The following is a 21,003-nucleotide window of genomic DNA, read 5'->3' on the forward strand; positions in this document are numbered from 1 at the left end:
CGCAAAATGAGGGATTGTGTTGTCAGTTGTATGTATTTTGTTCAGTTTATTTGGTGTAATAAAATCCTGTTGCTGCCTTTGTCAAGTTACCTGTTCTGTATAAACACTTGATTACTATAGTTGATATTTATATGGGTGAGTTCAACGCCATCTCATTAAATATTAACTAATATATACTATAGTCAAATTAATATTTTACTGTGGCCCAGTGATTAGTGAATCACTTAAAACGTAGAATGATTTATATAATATATATTGTTTATGGTAAACTAACTTCCAAAAAAAAAAAACCCTCCAGAATTAAAATTGTGTATTTTGTCAAAGTATTAAATACATTTTTAGGCATAAATTGGGCCTTTCTTAATATATGCATCCATATATGGAAACTTTTCATTTGTTTTACATTTTCCTTTCTATCATCTAGTAAACTAAAACCTCATAACTAATTTGTAAATTTTTTTTATGAATGTCTTAACATGAAAAGCAAACTTTTTTTAATCCATCACTTCAAAATCAACTGAATAACATTGTGCTCAGTTACAATATCTCGTACTTGATATTAAATTTTAGTTTTGAGTATTTTATTCATTCTGTTTTATTGCCAAACATGCTCTTTAAAGTAATGTGTCCATAAGTATATGGTTATAAAGTTGTTTTTATTTTTTTCTTTTCTCCCTATATGTGGAATGTATTTCTTGTGAGGTAAGGTGAATAGTATCCAAAAGGGACATTTCTGCATTTCCCAGGCCAAATCCCTGCTTACCCTGAATCATTGTCTTCTCTTCGCTTGCTATTGCAATTCCAATTACTCTGAGTTTGCTTTCTAACCTATTAATCGCCACAGGATTTACTTACTATTGCTTTTTAGCCTCAAACAGTATTGTAGCTAAGGCAACTATTTCTTACGATCTCAGTTAATGACAAATTAATAGCTTTGTTGCTAAAGACTAAATAAAATTAACTTTCTAAGCAGTTTTTAAACAAATTTTAAATTATACCAATGTGATATCAAAATAATGTCCCAAATCAAATGAATGTCAGGAAATTACATGTTCATGCAGTTCTCTTATAGTTAGGTATTTCCACTTCAGAAGCCAAATTCTATTTTGATCAACTTAAGTCATTACATATAATTAACATTCAGTGGACGTATAATTGTGTACTTTGTCATACGTATTTGTGAATTTTCTACACTTGGTGCACTGATTGTCATTGACATTTATCTTATCTGTTCACTGTGTATGTACCCATTTACAAGTATATTTTTTGAAAAGGTGACAGTCCTTTTGATAGACTCAGGAAGTTGAGTAACAGAAGGAATGATAAAGCTCCCCTCCAAGAAAAAAAAAAAGTTTCATATAAGACCATATGCTTTAGGATTCCTCTGGTTTGGTTGATGATTTCATTTTGTCTTAAACCTTGTCTCAAAATGTATGATTTTTAATTTTTCAGTGTAAAGGCTTTGGTTTATGAAGTCTTTATATTTAGATTTTGAAGTTTATCAGAATACATGCCATTGTTTATGCAGTCATATGCTAAGCATTTAAAAAAATTTGCTCTAGGTCTGTGGTACGCCATTTTATTGTAAATACATTTATTAATATATGTTGTAAAACTGAAATGATCTAATTTCAAAAATATAAAAAAGATATTATTTAGACAGAGCAAATTTTTATCAATGAGTTTTCAACCTCTAGAGAGAGGGACTTCAATGGCAGAACTGACATGGTCACCCTGGTTGTGGTGTGAATGAACATGTAACATGATCTGTCAGCTGATGTCTACAGACTGAAATCAACTTTCTGGATTACAAAAGGATAGTCCAGTTAAAGTTCCAGTATCCTTTTCGCCACAAACAGTGAAACAAAGTCCAATAGCACAACTGGCAAAGTGTTTAATTATATGCAATGAACTATGTAAGCATTGAGACCCAAATTTGTTACGGCAAAACCAAGAAAAGTGATACTGTATTTCAATGTCCTGTAAGCTCGCGCTCATCAGTGTGACCTTGATAACTTGGCAAATGTTGGCCATAACTCAGCCGAGGTGGTAGCCGGACACAGTAACACACTGTTTTGTTGCCTGGCTGTGGGTTTCTGTGGACAGCTCACTAAACTGATTTTACTCTCGTATTGCAGCAGCCAAGAGTTTATTGAAGAAACCAGATGGCGTAAAGGTAAGTGAAGCAGGTGCTCCTAACCTATTTCTGATTTCACATGTTGGATAATGTTAAAATGTTAAATATAGATCCAAAGTCTTTGCAGCTTGTATTTTTTACAGTTCTTGATGAAGGATACAGGTCGAAATATGAAATTATTTAATACCTAAGGTAACTAAAACTTCTATCAAGAAAAGTTCTGTTTTTTCTATTTGACTATATATTAAATAATCATGAAAAATTATCATCTTTTATTGAGCTTCTATAGAAATTGAATATCTATATCCCCTCCGCTTTACTCCAGTCCCAAACTACCATGGTGACCTGAGAATCCATGAAAATTAAATGCTTTTCCAAATAATTATGCTGTGTACTTGAAGGCGACTGGAGTGTATAGCCTGAAAAAGAAAAAAAATCGCATTGGGTCTTGGAAGTTAAACACCAAGTCATTAAATTTTTCTACTGGGGCAGTTTTTTTTTTTTTTTTTTTTTTTTTTTTTTTTTTTTAAGTTCGCGTTTTTGCCTGAAAAAGAAAAAAAATCGCATTGGGTCTTGGAAGTTAAACACCAAGTCATTAAATTTTTCTACTGGGGCAGTTTTTTTTTTTTTTTTTTTAAGGTCTCAGTTGTTCCTCTGCTTCTCTCAGAAGGTATTGACACATATTCAAGGTGAACATCCTGAACAAATATTAGAAAAACCCTCCAAGAAAGATAACAGCAGGGTATTTGACTTTCTTGGATTTCTAAGCAAAGCAGTACAACTTACACTGTTTATCATTTGTTTCAAGGGAATTTACTTTTGATGTACTATAACTGTATAATTGCATAATGATGTTCGTTTTCTTTCCAGAGTATCACCTAAATGTTTTATTTCTTTAATCCTTTTCTTTCTCTTCCAATGGCAGATGCACACATTCCTCATCAACACTTCCACATTCTTGGGAGCTAATTAATAGTCTAACCTTTGACCTTGACCCTGAGTCGGGCGGTCAGTTCGCATTAAAAGTATAACATAGAAAATCATTTGTCACTTCTTCCGTCTGTGCCTCGTCATCTCTTCGCCACCTGTCTGTGTGGGGCCGAGAATTTCCAGAGCTCTGATGACCACCCACTTGTGATTCTCGTTAGGATGGCATTTCCGTTTACCATTTGGTTCCGTCCTCAACCTGTGATTTCATCTTCCTTGGCTTAGTTTATCTCATTTAGGTTTCATAGTGCCTTTTCCCGAATTTTACGTGGGTGGAAAGGTGGTATTTTTATTTTCCAAATGTTTTCCTCAGGGCTTTTTGTAATGTTCAGTGGATAGAGTGTTCATAGTTCCTATTGGAATGTTTATTTTCATTACTCTCCTTATATAGAAATACTTCCAGAACTTTTTTTTTCTATTCAACTTATAGCTCCTCTTTAAAGACAAAGTTATTCTGTACACCATGCTTTAATACTTTACATTCAACCGGTCATGTTTGTTTTCTTTTCCTCTCTCTTTGACTGGTCAATTCAGAAAAGGAAGTCCAGTTCGAGTGTTCAGATGATGGTGAGGATCTCTATCTGCCAGAATTCTCCTCCTATGAAAGTTCACACTTAGGACTAAAACCTAATTATTTACCTAAGTTAGTGTAAGTGGAGAAAGTGAGTAAGGATAAGACCATGACAGGTCAGTGTGAATCAGCTACTCGTACGTGGTACCTCACTTTCACATTGTATTGTTTTTCTCTGAAGTTAAATTGTTAAAATATGTAAAAACTTAAACTGTCATCTATATTCTTTTATTGGGTTTAATCTTCTACAACGACAAAACCCAATTTTCTATTTGAAAATGAAGACCATGATATAATTAATACCTGTTTTCAGAAAAGTAAACACTATATAATTATTTTTAAAATGATGACCATAACTGCTCAAGCAAGAGTGCTCCTAAGTCCAGACACACCAAAATATGTTCACACAGAGTTTATAAGTAATCAGAAAGTTATCTTACAAGGAACCCATCCTAGTTAAACACCTTTAAAGGAAATATTTATTAGCTTTAATCCTTAGTAAATTCAGTATCTGAGAACTAGGAATATCTTACCCATTCCTCATAAGAATAATATAATACCTCATTTAAATATCTAGTTTGATTAATATTTTTGGAAAAATAAACATATTCTATTTCTATAAATACAAAATAACTATATTCACAAACAAAAGTTCTTGTATGTTTAAAAGATAGCAGGGACTGAACCTGTGTTTGATAATTGAGTCTTTGAAAGGAAGTTCTTCTACCTTTATAATTAATTAATTAATATTTAAAATACCTCCAAAAGATTTTCCATAATAAAAACAATTACTAATGTAATCTTTGCATTGACAAAAAAGTGTCCAACTGTACATTTCAGTGTGACCAACAGTGACAGTCGAGGCCCATATTCACTGAGCTCCTGCTTGCCATAACTGACAGTGAAGGATAGCGCATCCAGGCAGAATGGCCTTCATCTGGAGGAGATGGCGGTGTGTGTGCGCTGTGCATCTCTGTGAATTATGGGGGAGAGGCGGGGAGGAGACCTGTGCGCTTGTGCAGATACGTTTGTGTGCACAGGTGTGCATGTGGGACATTTACACTGAAATAAGCAGTTCTGGCAACCACGTCCTAGAAAACAACGTCAGGTATCTTAACACAGAAATCAAAAATCTCAGAATATTTCTGTTTCGTTTGCATCCACAGATACGAACTAAATATAGCATATTAAATATCTGTGGTGCTTCAATCGTGAGTGCCCCAGTCAGTGACAAGGCATCAGCGATGTGTGCCCAGGCCTGTTCTTTAATAGGCAGTTCCTCGTATGTGCATCTCTTCCCTGTTCTCATGTCTCTTATACTAATAAAAATACTGCATTTCAGTCCTGCTCTAATACACTCCATTGCCTCTTATCTCTTTCTGGCTCTTGCACAAATTTTATCTTAAATTCTGTACACCTTGACTTAAAGAAAAAAACTTTAAACTATATCCCAAAATATAAATTGATGGCTTAATATTTAAAGAGTTTTATGGTAAAAGAAAGTTAAAAGTTTTCTTTCTTTTGCTGCATGTCAGCCAGCGTAGTGTTGGAGCTGATTTAAATAATATTGTACCAGTAACCACACAAATGTAAATTAATGGAAGAGTAAAATTTCTACACCTAAATTCATTCCATTGCCTTCTATGTTCCTCTCAATGCTAGTCTCAGTGCGATCTATAGGTATAGACTTCACAGAAAGCCCAAACAATTAAATTTGCATAATCACTTATAAATACTTGGTATTCATTCATTTTATGCAACACGGATTTCTCTTTAAGTCCTTAAGTACAATTATATTAAGATTATGTCTACTCCCTTAGAATTCAATACTTAAAGTACCTAGATAATATAGTGCAAGAAAATGGATGTTAATTTACAATTTTGTTGGATAGCCACAATGTAAGTTGTCATGCATGAGTTTAAAAGAATGTTATTACTTTGTAGCCTTCAATTCTTCAGTGTCCAAACTCAATTATAGTTTCAAGTTGACACATAGAAGAGTCCTCTCTATGGGCCATTGCAACACTTACTCACCCTCTGAACTGCTGCCATAATGTGGCTTCCACAGTGACAATGATACCTTATTCAAGGTCAAACTCCGTTTGTTAAAGCAAGGTACTCACATTACCAATTATATTCTTCAATAGCTGTAACATGCTGACAGAAAACAGTGTTTACCTTTCAAACAGTTGTGAAAAATACAGTCCTTTTACATTCAGCATAAAGAGTTTGATTTTCCCATTTATTACTGAGGATGTATCCTTTAAAGAAGACACAGAGGTATCATTGTTTAAAAGTATAATAACTCCAGTATTTCATCAAAATAGCTAAGTTTTTAATTGGATACCTGCTAAACAAAATAACGATGGTTTCCAGAGAAAGAGCGTTTATATGTGACTTCAGGCTTCAGAATAAAGGGGGGGTGGGGGCAGGAGAAGGAACGTAGTAATAACAGTGAACAATCGGAAGCTTAGAAACAGAATCCAACTCGAAAGTATGGAAATGGTTACAGTCCTTTCATACTCGGAAATGAGTTGCACTCCGTTGTAGCTGCACATTGTCTGTTTGCTGCGGTGACACAGTCAAAGCCACCACGTTGTTTTACCCTCCCACCATCACAGACATGGCCCCAGCCTGTGCGCGACCGTCGGAGACTAGACGTGACCACCATTCCTGTCAGTCGTCTGTGTCTTTCACGATCATCTTCACCAGCTCTTTATTTTCATGTCTATATTTCGATGTAGACATGCTGCGAGAGACATTGGCTGCCCAGGGGTTTAAGGCATCTCTGTTTCTATTTTCTGCATACCCACAGATAAACAACAAAGCCAACGTGGTAACCAGCCCCAAAGAAAATATTCCTACCCCGGCGCTGGTATACCTGGACTCTTTGTAACCCTTCTTAAGTTCTTTACTGTTTTTTGTTGTTTCTCTCATTTGCTTTCACTCTATAGATACATATATATTCAAGTATTTTGTTGGGGTTTTTGTTTGTTTGGTTTTTTTTTTTTTTTTTTTGCTTTCTAAGATATGAAAAAAGTTTCCTTTTTTTTCTTTTGGTTAAGATAGTTGTCAAGCAGTGTGTTTCTAACATGAGATTCTATCATTTCGTTGTTGAACATCGTACTGATAGCTGTGGTCTCTGCAGTTGAAACTGTTGCATGCTGCCTTAGAAACACAATAGAATGCGCTTTGGTTGCTCTTAGCTCTTCTTCTGATGATATACTAGCTCTAGAGGATGCAAACAATGGCTTCTTCTTTTCATGACACAAATGTGACATCAAGGAGAGCTAATGGGATTATTGCTAGACAACATAAAAGCAGACCTTATTCGGAGTTCCATTCCCCTCTTATTAAAAGGCAACAGGGCTTTGTAAGACCTCACTTTCTGAGACAAAGAGACACAGGACAATTTAAAGCATTTCGTTTATTCCATTTTAAATTAAGTTTCCACTGTTTCACTTTAATCTAAGCAATGAATTATCATAGCATAGAACTTTGATCAATGGAAATGAATTTTGTTCGTTTTATTCAAATCCACACAATTAAGAAATAAATCAGTAGAACACTATGAGACGGTGCTCTGTTGAAATTCAGAGTTCGAATGCTGGCATTCAGTGTTCTGAGTCCCATATTTTCCTCAATCTAGTTCCTATTTTGACTTGTGAGTTTTAGGAATGTTTCTGATTTTTTTTTTCCTAACCATCCTTTTACTGCTATTTCAAGTGAATAAAAAAATGTTAGGGGATTATCTTACTTTGGTTAACCAAAAAGTTCAATTTAAAAACAATTAAAGGTGGGTCAGCAAGTGGTGGTTGGGGCGCTGGACCGCCCACATGGCGGACCGGAGACTGAGACATGTACCAGCAACTTGAAAATCATGCTAGGCTCATGTGTGTGCATGCCCAGAATCCCAAGAGGAGAATGCAGGACAAGGGATTGCAGCTTGGCTATCCCCCTGGAGGTTGACTTCTCACTTTCCCTCTCTCTGTCTCTCTCTGGCAAGTGCATGCTCCCTATGGCAAAAACCTGATACACACACACACACACGCATATGTATATATATTATATGTATTAAAGAAATGACACATCAAGGTAAGAAGGACACAATGGATTGCCTCCTAGTGAAAGACAGTGTTGATCACAGATGTAGCCAGGGCATGTAAGCAGATCTGCTCTCTGAGCATTGCAGGGTAAACTACAGAGGTTGTGAGAGAGCTCTCGGTGAGTCGCAGTAACTTCCACTTGCCAAGATGTCTTGCAGTGACAGTGCCAAGCATACCATTGATGTGTGCACACCGAATCTTGTTTTACAATGATCAGTTATGTGAGTGTCATCTTCTACTTGGGAATATTTATTCGAGTCTGGTTGAAGCCAGTAGGGAAAATAGTATTATTAAAATAATTTTGCAACCAAATATTCTGTATGTGTAGTTCACAAAGCAGTAATTTTTTAAGGATATGAACTAACATAGAATTTAACAGAAATTTGTCTCAAATTAGTGAATATTTGATTAGATCTTTAGAGCCCTAAAATGCATTCTTTAGGATAGTCATTTTATTTTTATATATTTTTTATTTTGCCAAAAGACACGTGTACTTGCTGGAGAGAGACAGAGAGGGTGAGAGGGAAAGTGAGAAGGCATCCCTCATGCGGGACAGTCACTCTGCAATTCCTTCTCCTCCATTTTTCTTTTCAGAATTTAGGGTATCATGCTTGCACCTGCTACTGTTTTAAACCCACAGGGGCCACTGGGACTTGAACTACACAGTCAGCTGTTGGTATCCAGCTGCCTTAACCACCATACCACAGGCTAGCCCATCTTTTTTTTTTTTTTTAAAGTGTGGTCCAATGGTTCTAGATTTTCCAAAATTAGAGTGCAATATTGTATCAGTTATAATAATGACGCCATAATTAATTCTCAAAGCGATACAGCCGAAACATCTTCACAAAGAATTTGAGATAATCTCAGAGTTCTGTCACCAGTGTTCTTGGCCAGTTTTCTATGGGACAGACGTTAACAAGCCATTCATTAACGAAGGAGAGAAATCTCTGTCTGGCATAGGAGTTGCTGAAACAGTGGGTGCCTCTGTAAGTCTCCAAACTTCAAAGCCTTGTCTGTATGATCAGGAATAAGGTCTTTTGCATGCTGCTTCTGGATAAGGAGGTGTCCTATCTCTTGGGCTCACCAGGGAGATCTTTCATTCAAGATCTTGTCAGCTGCAACCTCTGACTGATGCAGTTAACATCGCTTTAGCTCTTGTCACTATTTAGTTTTGTCATTTGGCTCACTCTGCGCTGTCCCTCACACTAGTAAGAATTTACTTACCAATGCGAACTGTTTCTTTCTCTATTTTGTTCTCACTCAGGAGCCCCAAACTACTGTAATCCACAACCCTGATGGAAACAAGGTATTCAGAAAGAATCAACATCATCTTGCTTTAACAAGATTACACATCTCATCAAATATTCAAAGTGCAATTAATTCATTATCTGAAAACAGAAAAGAAAGCTCTTGCTCTTTTTTTTTTTTTAAACCATACTTTCTTTTGGGATTAATTTATCCAGAACTGTACATATACTTTCTACAATGAAAATAAATGACATCTTGAGAGAAATGAATGGTACCATTAGTCAATAAGAACAGTCAGGTTAAACATAGTCTTTATGTCAAGATGATTGTGTATCTTAAGCAATTCCATCTGGTCTTTTTTTCCCCCCCGATGCTTGTTTTGTGCATTAAACCATAGATGTATTGTGCATGAATGTTTCTAATTTCTTACTGTATCATTCCACCATTTTCAAAAATACCAGCTTGAGTTTATAGATGTTTGTTTAAATTTAATGTTGCTTTTGAGTTTTATTCTGTTCTGTTGTCCTGGTTGGGTTTGTTTGTTTGTTTGTTTTCTAATTCCCTGTTGTCAGTATCATTGGTTGTTGTTTGGCATGAATTTTAAGAGAATCGGAGAGTTGCACTTCTTTGAAATCTGCTCGTTGAGTTCTATGCATTTTAGTATCAGGCATTTAGCTACTCGCCCTGAACGACGGGTCCCATTCATGGCAGATTATCTGCACAGCTAGGTTCACTAAATGACAGCACTTACAGACACGTTTGTAGGATGACAGGAGACAGTTTATGAATGTATCTCATGTTTCCAGTTTATTATTTTTCGTACATTTTTCTATCTGTAAGGGGAAAAAATACTTCATCAGATTTTCCTCAAATATTAAGTACAGTGTTGCGTCTTACTTCTCCTTACTCTTACCAACCATGTTCAAGTCTTAGAAAACACATTTTATCTCTGGTTGAGCATTTATTCGATCAATATTGAAATCATTCAAGTAAAAATATGATATGTGTTGTCTGTTGTGTTCTTGAAAATGAGATTTATTTTATAGTCATGACACTGAAAAAGTTATGAGTCCCTACAATACCTTGAGGTAGTCAGGGCCATCACACATGAGAATAATTTTTTTAATGCAGATGAAAGACAAAACGTCACCGCGGGAGCAGACGCTTGGATAGTTCTAGCTCTGTCCTTTGTAAAAGCTGCTGCATGGCATTCCTGGCTTACATGTGCTGGTTGATTCTTACAGTGCATGAGTTTACCTTCATTTTGTGTCTCAACTTGAACACGAGGCCACATTGCGAAAGGCATGAAGACTCTGTTTTTGGTTTTGTGTGTGTGGAGACTCTGGATACATCTTTAATCCGTTTTTCCCTTTGGCTAAAATGTCCTTTGTAATTTTAATGTAAATTAAGCACTTTTTAAAATATTGAATCTCTGAAAGAACGCAGACTGATGTTTGCACCATTTCTCAAAAATCTGGTTTTTGTCACTGAGCATATAACTATCGATTGGAAGTTTATTTCCAATTGTTTTCAACTCAAACCTTTCATTCCCCAAGTAGAAATTTGTGTCTTTCTTATAATATTGCAAAATTTCTGACAGAAAAATATTTTATTGGTACATTATTAATGGAAATATTTATCCATCCATTTTAAAATATGTATCATGATACTGATGGTTACAGTGTACTTTTAAGTGTGCTTATTCGTCTTCAGCCTAATTTGTACTTTCACAAAGATGTAGTTTTGTCTTTCCACTATAGGAATGTATTTCTTATCAGTGACAGCCTGTTTTTAATTCAGAAAAGAATGGAAAAAAAAAAAAAACCAATTGTCCTTGAAAGTAAATTCCAATTCTATTGTACTGGTCAGAAACATGAAAATTCTTCTTAAAGATCCTTTCAGCATATCTCAGCCTCATGTCCTTAGCTTCTTTATCAAATAATGCAACAGCATGCTCTCCCTCTCTACAGGGTAGGAGGTAGACAAACTGGCTACAAATTCAGGGCTTGGTGGATGGTGTCCGACACAAGGACTGTATGAACTGATTAATTCATTAGGAATAATTCTTTTTCTTTTAATGTTCAAATGTACTTAGCTAACATATTCAATTTCTTATAAACACACAGAAAAAGCACAACTTACAGAGCACTGTAACACAAACACATCCTTACGCAGTTCTTGAAATGAAGCGCAATCTTTGCTGTTCCAAATCAGCTGGATTTATACTGCTTCAGCGAGCAGGCGACCAGAGTACTCCCTTGTTGGAATGTGTGCAGCATTTGACATCTCGTTTCTGTTAAGAACCACATACTGTATCTGTCCATTTGCATGTCGGCATACGCACACGGCCTGCTGAAGAAATTTGCATGATGTATCTACCACTAGCCAATATTTTAAGAGGTAGAAATAAAGCTATGTATTCATTATAACTTAAAAATGTGTGTTCTTTTCCATAGGAGTCAACCGAGAGTTCAAATACAACAATTGAGGATGAAGATGTAAAAGGTATGATTAACCCAGAAATGAAAAATTCTAACTCAGCACCATATATATGAGAAAAAACATGTTTGTTTCAAATAGCTAGTAAGTACAGAAAGTAGTTCTATCCTAAAACACAAAAATAATTTTATTTTTCTAAATATATTATGAGAGAGACTTCAAATGTTTATAGGCTATGTCGCTGGACTCTCACGTAGTCGACCGCGGTTCGCGTCCCAGACCCGGTGGCTTAAAACTCACGCCGGGCATGTGTGCGTTTGTGCCCAAGATCCCGAGAGGAGAATGGAGGAGAAGGGACTGCAGTGTGGCCATCCCCCCTGGGGGGTGATTTCTCGCTTTCTGTCTCGCTGTCTCTCTCTGGCTTTCTGGCAAGCGCACGCACCCTATAGCAAAAACTCTCAAAAAAAAAAGTTTATAGAAAACCCATATTATGAAAAAAACTATGCATGGGGGCCAGCAGGTGGCATGGTGGTTAAGGTGCTGGACACGCCCATGTGGTCAACCATGGTTTGAGTCCTAGACCTGATGGCTTGCTTTCTCAATTTCTCTCTCTCTCTCTCTCTTTCTCTCTGTCTCCCTGTTTGTCTCTCTCCAGTCAAGTTAAAATAAATGAAAGAATAAATTAAATTAAAGTATTCTAAAAAAAATGCAAGGATTGTACATTTTAGTTGCACCAAAATAAGCTTGTACTTTACCTTTTTCTATGATTTTTTGAAGTCCCCTCATATTTCAATAATATGGATTGATTTTGTTCCTTTTTTGACACATTATATCCTTTTATGTGTTTTAGTCTACAGACAGCATGTGTTATATTCAAGCACATTGTAACAATACAACAGTTCACGAACATCACAACAAACTATAAATATATCAGCCAAAAAGTAATATAAAATGTGTACCCATTGGGTACATCAAAACCTATCTAGTAAACAATTTATATTTTAAAATACAGTGTGGAAATAACTGCTTTTTCCAAGAGTCGCAAGTGAGTATCAGTGAAATTTTGTGTTTGGTAGTCTTTTTAGCCTAAGATGTCACATACTTTCCTGATATATTCTTGACCCCCATTCATTTTGGTTTCCAGAGTTCTTTTAGATACACAGATGAGTCATTGGTAGCTTTCTGCGGCCACCCAGGTACCTCTGCACACACATACTAAGCACACATGTGCAGTAATCTTGCTTCCTTTTGGCCACGACTCTGTTTCAGAAGTGTTCATTTTGCTTCATTTGCTTTTACAGTTTTGTATTTTCATTTTTGTAATTCATGTACATAATGTAATTTCTACAGGCCACTTCTCTAAGAAATATTCTGCAAAAGAATGGTAACAAGTAGGATATTTAAAACCGAGGTGCTAAAGAAAAATATAAAATCTGTTGGGAGAAATATCAATTAAACCTTATCTGGAAAGACTGGTTTTTCCTAACTAATGGTATCACTGTGAACGTTAATTCTGTAGGTGGCATTAGTTGGGTATAGTCTTCAGAGGGTGTGTGCATGTTGTCGGATAAAGTGCCTGGGAATTCTCAGGTCACGGAGACGTAGGGACAGTTTAGCAAATAAAAATGGCTGCAGATCACAAGTTTCCAGTCACCTCTACTGCCTGTTTCCTTTGGGGTTGAATAGAACAGCTGATGCTGTTAGAGTGTGTTGTCTATTTATATTACTGGGGCACCGACCTGACTCTGCTAGAGGTAGTCAGTCATTATTTTTTACAGTGGAAAGGTGGAAAGCTGCGTTGATGATTTTATTTAGAAAGTCTATTCATCACACTCTTGCCCTTGAGCTAAAATTTGAACTGAAGTAATTTTATGAATCACTGATGCCAGTCATGTTAGATAAAAAGATTTTTTTATTCTTTTTAGCTAAATAAACAGATGTGCCACTTAGCTTTACCAATGAGTCAATGGAAAACATCATCTTTATAAGTACTTTGGATTCATGAACTCTTGCAGCTAAACATAATATTTTATATGAGCTTTTTCATTCTTTGATCAAGCAGGAACCAGAAAAGCTGTACATTATTGGAGAGACTAAATCTTTAACTAAATAGAAGGAAGCAAAAACTAGCATCTCACTATATGCAATTTATCCACCAAGGACCTTGTTTTTTTCTTGGCTATCACAAATGGAGTTTTTTAGTAAATGATCCTTCTCACCTGAATTTGACTTTATTATACTACGAATTGGTTCAAAAGCATTGCTATTAATCTATGTAAATATCAAAATATAAAGAGTCCTTTGCAATGTTACCTTATAATTTGTAAAAAAAAAAAAAAAAAAAAAAAAAAAAAAATTTTGGGGGTCAAAATATAAAGAGTCCTTTGCAATGTTACCTTATAATTTGTAAAAAAAAAAAAAAAAAAAAAGAATTTTGGTGGACTGAAATTATATCATCAGTTCTTAGAAAACAGTTTTCCTCTTCAGATTACAGCAATAAAATCCATGTTTTACCTTGGTTCTGGGATTTTACTAATTGAGGTGGGATTTGTCTTTGTAGTTATGCCTAATTTCTACACACTAAATAGGATAGAAACGAAGCATAATATTGAGATCAAAAGAAACGTCCAGTTGATAATTGAGTGTAAGACGCCTTTATTTCCTTAAATTCAATGAGGAAAATGATTTAAGTTTCTTCCTTATTTTACTGGTGAGGATCTGGTGAGAGTCATAGGTAGATAACATGAAACCTCATTTCTGTTATTTCTAAGACAGTTTCTTTGTGGCTAATTCTTTTAATATGGAATGATATCAGAAATCTTTAAGACTAGAATACACCCCAAAAGATCACTGTGTTGTTTATATATCTAACATCTAGGAACTCACAAAACCATCAATTATATAACGTAACCAAAATAATCCTTTCCTCAAAACCACATAATATTTACAGAATTACTAGTCTTACTTCCACACGTGTACTTCCCAATGTCATCCTTTCTGCATACGACCTTGTCATCAGAAAACCACATAATATTTACAGAATTGCTAGTCTTACTTCCACACGTGTGCTTCCCAGTGTCATCCTTTCTGCATACGACCTTGTCATCAGGGTGAAACACCACATTTTGCAACATCCTCTTAAAGGCATGTTCCCACCCTGCAGTCCTGCGTGCTGGCACCTGCCACCCATTCAGGCTGGCTGTCTTGTAAGTGCCATCAAACCCCAGCCCCTGGATTAACGTCGTGTCATGGTGGAACGTCTTCTTTGGGATACCATGGGATAAGCAGTGCACATTCTGCCCAACCCAAGGACTGACTTGGCAGTGACAGCTTCTATGTCTTAGACTCTGTAAAGGAGCATAAAGGGGGAGGGGAGATTAACACGCGATGGTGACCTAGCCAAGGAAAAGTGAGGTGAACCAGCAGCACAGTACCTTTTCCTGATTTTGTTTTTGTTCTTTTTTTTTTTTCTTTTTAAAATAAGATTCGAAAGAAAAAGGCAGACAAGCCAGCTATTCTCAGAGGACAAAAGTAGAAATTATAGTAACAGGTTAATGGTCCTTCGCAGTCAGGAGAACCAGGATCTAGAGAAGACCCATTTTCCCTTCCTTAACTCCACTTACTAGTTTCCATTCACAATGGCTTGTGGTTCTCTGAGACCTCAAACTCTGTGTTCGTTTTGAACCACGTCTATACTATTACTATATCTCAGCTTCTTCATCCAGCAAATATTTACTGAATGCCTATTGTTTGCCTTAATTCCACATGCATCTCTTTGTGAACTGATCTTATGTGACAGATGTCATTGACTCGGTGAAAATGTCCTTGTGGGCCAGCCAGTGATGTGGTGGGTAAGGCTGCTGTGTCCCACATGTCTCACCTTTCAGTTCAAGTCTCAGACCCAGAAGCTTAAAAAAACACACACTGGGTGTGTGTCTCCAAAAATCCTGAAGGGGAAGCTGAAGAAGGAATTGCAGCATGGCCATCCCCTGTGGGGAGTGCTTTCTTGTTTTCCCTCTCTTTCTCTGTCTGGCAAGTGCATCCCCCATGGAGAATGCTTTCTCTCCCCACCCCATCTCTGTCCTGGAATTAAAAAAAAGGAAAAAAAAGTCCTTCTATACATTTTACATTAATCCCTTGTGCTTTAGTATAGCCCTTCTTCTCTTATTTAATTCTTTAGTTATCAAGAAAACTTAGTGAAATGGTGAGACCCAAGATAAATGCATTTTTCCTACTTATTTATTTATTTATTTTTAAGAATTATATTTAGTCAACTTTATTTATTTATTTATTTATTTATTTATTTTTAATTTGACCAAAGAGGGACAGAGCAAGAGAGAGAGAGAGGGAAAGTGAGAAAGCAAGCTGCCAGGTCCGGGATTTGAACTGTGGGCAGTCATGTGGGAGTCCAGTGCCTTTAACCACCATGCCACCTGCAGTCTCGATAAATGCATTTTTTACATAAAGTTCTGCTATTTTACTTTGCTTAAAAATCTTCAGCATTTAGTTACAACCACAACATTTGCAGTCATCCTGAGAGACTGGTGTTGTTTGACAACTCTTCTATTTATTTATTCATTCATTTATTTATTTAAAAGAGATTTTTGCTATAGAACACATATGCTCACAGGAGAGACAGAGAGACAGAAAGTGAGAAATAACCCCCACCCAGGGGGTATGGCTACATTGCAATCCTTTCTCCTCCATTCTCCTCTCAGGATTTTGGGTATGCATGCATGGGCCCTGTATGAGTTTTAAGCCGCCAGATCTGGAACTCAAACCACGGTCGATTACATGGGAGCCCAGAGACGTAACCATTATGCCATCTGCTGGCCCCACAACTCTTCCATTTAAAACTTCTAGAGTTTATTTTCTTTCTATAAGGCAGTGTGTTGACTTCCTAGTTGTTGACCTTCTGAGCAGCTTTCTTATTTTGTCCTGTGTTCAAAAACCAAATATTATCTCTAATGCTGTCAATAAACTCAGTAGCAAACTGTGTCATAGAGAGCTACTAATAGTCTGAAAATAAATAAAACAAATGGGAACCTTAAGGAAGCACTGTGGTTATAATAACCCACTCTACACACAGAAAAACAACAAAAAAGAGTTTTACTACTAGAACCAGAGTTTTCAAAATATAAAAATATTTAGGCCTACAATTGTGGACTATCATTTCCATCTTGAATTCATTTCTAGTAAAACGATTGCTTTGATTAGTTCCAGGTGTTGTTGAACAGCAGTCAGTAGCTTTGATCAGTAGCTGGTGGTACACGGTGCTCCTCCCAGGGGTGTGGGGATCCCTGGAGCTAGTCTGTGTAGCAATGGTCCTTTCCTACTCTATATGTTTGAAGACTGTCCTTTGGTTTGGGCCTGGAGCCACAGTTTGCAGGGCCTGCCGCTGTGTGCCACAATGCCTCTCCACTTCATAACCTGCCCAGCACCATTACCCAGAGCCAGCCACTTCTTCCTGATGGGTGCATGTCCATGTGGTCCGTCCGCTGCTCTTTCCCAGCATTCCAAAGTTGTACAACACCTGTCGAAGTTGGGCTCCTGTGTGCCCTATCATCTCTGTCATTCATCCTGCTCCTGCTTCAGCAGCTCACTCCAGCTCACCCTCCAGCAACCGCCTGGATCTCTTGCTACTTTCATCCTTCTTACAGGTCTAGGCCAGTGGAGCTCTGTCCAGTGAGCGGAATTTCATGGCTGTGTGCGGAGACTCTATCTTTGTTTGACTCTTTCTCCCCTTCCTGTCTAATAACTGATAGTCATGAAGCTGCATAGGATATTTGCAGAAGGCACAATGAAGGGCCTTCTCACTTGAATGGGGTCTGGTATTTGATTGACACCTGGATGCCATGGCCTTGGCTAATCTACAGAATCTATTGATTAAGCTTTCTGTGTATGTCTTACAAACGTGTGTTAATGGGCAGCATGATGACTAAATATCCAGATTCAACTCTTCTTCAGTTCGGATTCATCAATGAAAACCTGTGTCTCTGGCTGTTTCCTGAGCAGATGAGCTCGCTCCGCCAGCACCCCTCAGATCTACGTGCAGTTTGTAACTGGGACTGATATTGCATGCATTTCTTGCTCCAGGGAATCAACAAATCGAAACACTTCTGGATATTTCATTTAAGGGTTTTTGATAATTACATTATTTCATTAGTTAAAATGATCTTAGGTAACCTGTGATACAGTGTGTAATAGTTTCCTTCAGGTTTCTAATCCAAAATTTTATAACAAAGGATCATTTAGAAAGAAATCTTATCTGCATGTATGTATCTACCTGTTGATCTTTTCTCTTTTAAGTCCAGATCAGTAACTTACAGAACTGATGCAGAATTTATTCTACTCTATCACTGCAAAAAGAAGTTTCGTTTTCTCTGTGCTTTTCTTTTGCAGTCTTCTTCACCTCTACAGTAACACATACTTGCGTGATTATCTGTACTCTTTACCTTCTGCCAGGTTGGTTTTGCAGATTTGTCAGTGATAGCCTCAGGCTGGTTTAGCCCTGCTGGCAAAATACAAGGTCCAAACTGCCATCAGCCCCAGTGTAAAACAGATCTAAGATCAAAACAATCAACAAAAACTTGTAACTCTCATTTTATTATTAGAAAAACATAGGCTCACTCTGTATTAATAAACGTTCCCAGTTCAAAGATTCAATAGTTTCTCTTACAGACAAAATATGCATTATTTTATAAAATATTGCATAAATTCTAAATTCTAATACTGCATCTATTGTTGTGAGATTTCTCCCATCAGTTTCTAAACCTTAACTTAAGCTATCAGGTTTTTTTTAATTTTGAATTTACCTTAATAATTCACTTTTAAAAAATGTTTCAGAAATATCTACTTATAGTTATTACTTTATGGGTGAGTTAAAATATAAGAAGTTAACCTGAGCCCTGTGCAGTGTAGTATTCTACCAGTTTATGAGCCATTTGATTTGGGACTAATATGTTAAATGAGAAAGTAAGATACTAGCAAGAAGGGTAGAGAAGGCATTATTGAGTAAAGGAGAGAGACTGCAGAAATATAAAAAAATATTTTTTGCATGTGGAATAGAATCATTTTCATGATAAAATTTATGTAATAAAAAATTTCATAGTTGGAAAAATAAAATTTCTATTGTAATATAGTTTCATAGATATTGAGTATAAAAGCTTGCTTGTTTTTATTCATATATCTTTTTTCCCATTACCTGATAACATAGTCCAGTTTAATAAGCCACCAAATGAAAAATTATATGTAAGTTTTAAAATATTTTATTACTCCCTCTGTCTCCTTCATATTTTCTGAGTATAGCTTTAGCACCCTTTTTTTTATTTAACGTCAGCATTTTAAATGTCAGCAAGGATCTAACTGGAATCTGAAATGTACACTTTTGTTTCTAGTCTCATCCATTATCTAACTTATTTTGAGCAAATTGCATAACTTCCCTATGGCCCAAGTTTCCTGCTACCAGCAGAATTTAGGTATTGAAATCAATAATATGGACTTGTAAGCTTTTATTCTATCCCACTTTGATCAGTACTGATAAGAGATTGTTATTGAGTCTCATGTTTTCAAAATTATGTACATTTCTACGTTATAAGATAATACTACTATTAATAAGATAAACTACTCAAAATAATGATGGAAAGGCATTAAATTCAAAATTGAAAAAAAGACTAAATTGTTGGGAACCAGCAGTTAGCGTAATGGCTATGTTGCTGGACTCCCACGTAGTCGACCGCGGTTCACATCCCAGACCCGGTGGCTTAAAACTCACGCCAGGCGCATGTGTGTGCGTGCCCAAGATCCCAAGAGGAGAATGGAGGAGAAGGGATTGCAGCATGACCATCCCCTCTGGGGGGTGATTTCTCGCTTTCTGTCTCTATGTCTCTCTCTGTCTGGCGAGCGCACACGCCCTATATCAAAAACCTCTCAAAAATAAAAAAATTTAAAAAAGACTAAATTGTCAAGGTTTTAGGGAATATTATTATAATAGGAAAAAAATTGGTGTCCACTAAACTGTATATCCCCAATAGCAGTAGTGGGACATAAAATTAGTAAGAATTGTCATGGGGGTCATAGTTCATGTTTCTAAAGTATCTACTAAACAAAAAAACTAACTTAATATCTAAAAGTACTATTCAACCCCATTATTTCTGCCATAGGGCAGGTGCCACCACGCCATCAACTCCATTATTTCTATATAGAAGTTAAATTCTGATTATTTCGTCCACTATGTAATTCTGAAATTATTTATTAGAATAAAATAATTACATAAGTGAAATACTCTCCCACTGCTGAATTTGTATTATTTTCTACCAATGAATATATCTATAAATTATGTGCAATTATACATCTATATAGTGATTATTCTTGTGAGTAGGTGAAAGGACCCTAATTTTTTTTCCTGCTGTGAATTTCTTCTATAATCCCTTCGATTTGCTCAGGAGAATTAGGTCTAATGTAGTCAAATACATTTATCTTAGTCCTGCGGTTTTAATATTGTACCAGGTTACGAGTCCTTTGATTTTCAGACCAGTATGTTGAATGAAATGGTAAGATATTAGCAAGGAGAGGCAGAGAAGGCATTACTGAATAGAGGACTCAGTGAAAGAGACTGAGTAGGGATAAAGAATTTTATCTTCTGCATCTGAAAGATCCGTATTTTTTATTACTCAACTGAGTACGACTAATATATTGAGGGCCTCTACAACGTGTGCTGCACTAGGTAGACACGGGCCGTGTTCCTGTCCTCTTGGAGCAAGCCTAGAGAAGACTCGGTGATTCTGCAGTGGTGTGCCAAGCAACAGACAGATGCCAAGGAAGTTTCAAATGGGTTGGGACGAGTCCACATGAATTATGGGGACTGTATTCTACCATAAACCAGCAGAGTGAATTGTGACCAATAGCATTTAACTAAATTAAATAACAATGTTGGCCAGGATGAAAGTATTTGGAGACAGGGGTTGGATATAAGGAAAAGAGGTGTTTAAATTCTCGTGTTTGGAGGGGTTTTTAGCCATAAGGTAACAGTGTAATGCATATATTAGAACAGAGTGGACATTTTTCTGGTAGACATTTTCTGTTTAGATCTGTGCTGTGATTTTCCCTTTCCAAAGCTCTGTAGTATATTAAGACTGAATTAACTGAGTTTTCAAAGGAATAGCTTTAGGTAAGAAAAGACAAAAGGAACAACTACTGCATGTCTTTTTTTGGTGTGATTTTTCTTTGGAAAATTACATTTATAGAAAACTTGATCTATACTGGGACCATTAGTTAGCCTAACGGCTATGTCATTGGACTTCCACGTAGCCGACCGCGGTTCGGGTTCCCGACCTGGCGGCTTAAACTCACGCCGGGCGCGTGTGAGTGCGTGCCCAAGATCCCGAGAGGAGAATGGAGGAGAAGGGATTGTGGCGTGGCCATCTCCCCTGGGAGGTGATTTCTCGCTTTCTATCTCTCTGTCTGTCTCTGTCTGTCTGGCGAGCACATGCGCCCTATAGCAAAAACTTCTCCAA

General features: G+C 36.6%; 1 protein-coding gene across 14 annotated transcripts in view; it reads left to right on the forward strand.

Annotated features, from left to right (window-relative positions):
• Positions 1-21,003, forward strand: part of CAMK2D (calcium/calmodulin dependent protein kinase II delta) — a 318,884-nt gene that overhangs the window by 265,598 nt on the left and 32,283 nt on the right. For 3 of the 14 annotated variants that reach the window (XM_006162795.3, XM_006162800.3, XM_006162796.3), the window contains exons 13-16: positions 2,139-2,176; positions 6,511-6,570; positions 9,066-9,107; positions 11,506-11,554. In XM_006162795.3, the coding sequence (XP_006162857.1) occupies positions 2,139-2,176; positions 6,511-6,570; positions 9,066-9,107; positions 11,506-11,554 (189 nt within the window). The remainder of the gene's footprint in view (positions 1-2,138; positions 2,177-6,510; positions 6,571-9,065; positions 9,108-11,505; positions 11,555-21,003) is intronic. The other 11 variants (XM_006162803.3, XM_027766080.1, XM_006162805.3 and 8 more) reach the window with 5 other exon arrangements.

This window comes from Tupaia chinensis, unplaced genomic scaffold, assembly GCF_000334495.1.
Source record: "Tupaia chinensis unplaced genomic scaffold, TupChi_1.0 Scaffold140548_1, whole genome shotgun sequence".
Classification (NCBI taxonomy): Eukaryota; Metazoa; Chordata; class Mammalia; order Scandentia; family Tupaiidae; genus Tupaia; species Tupaia belangeri.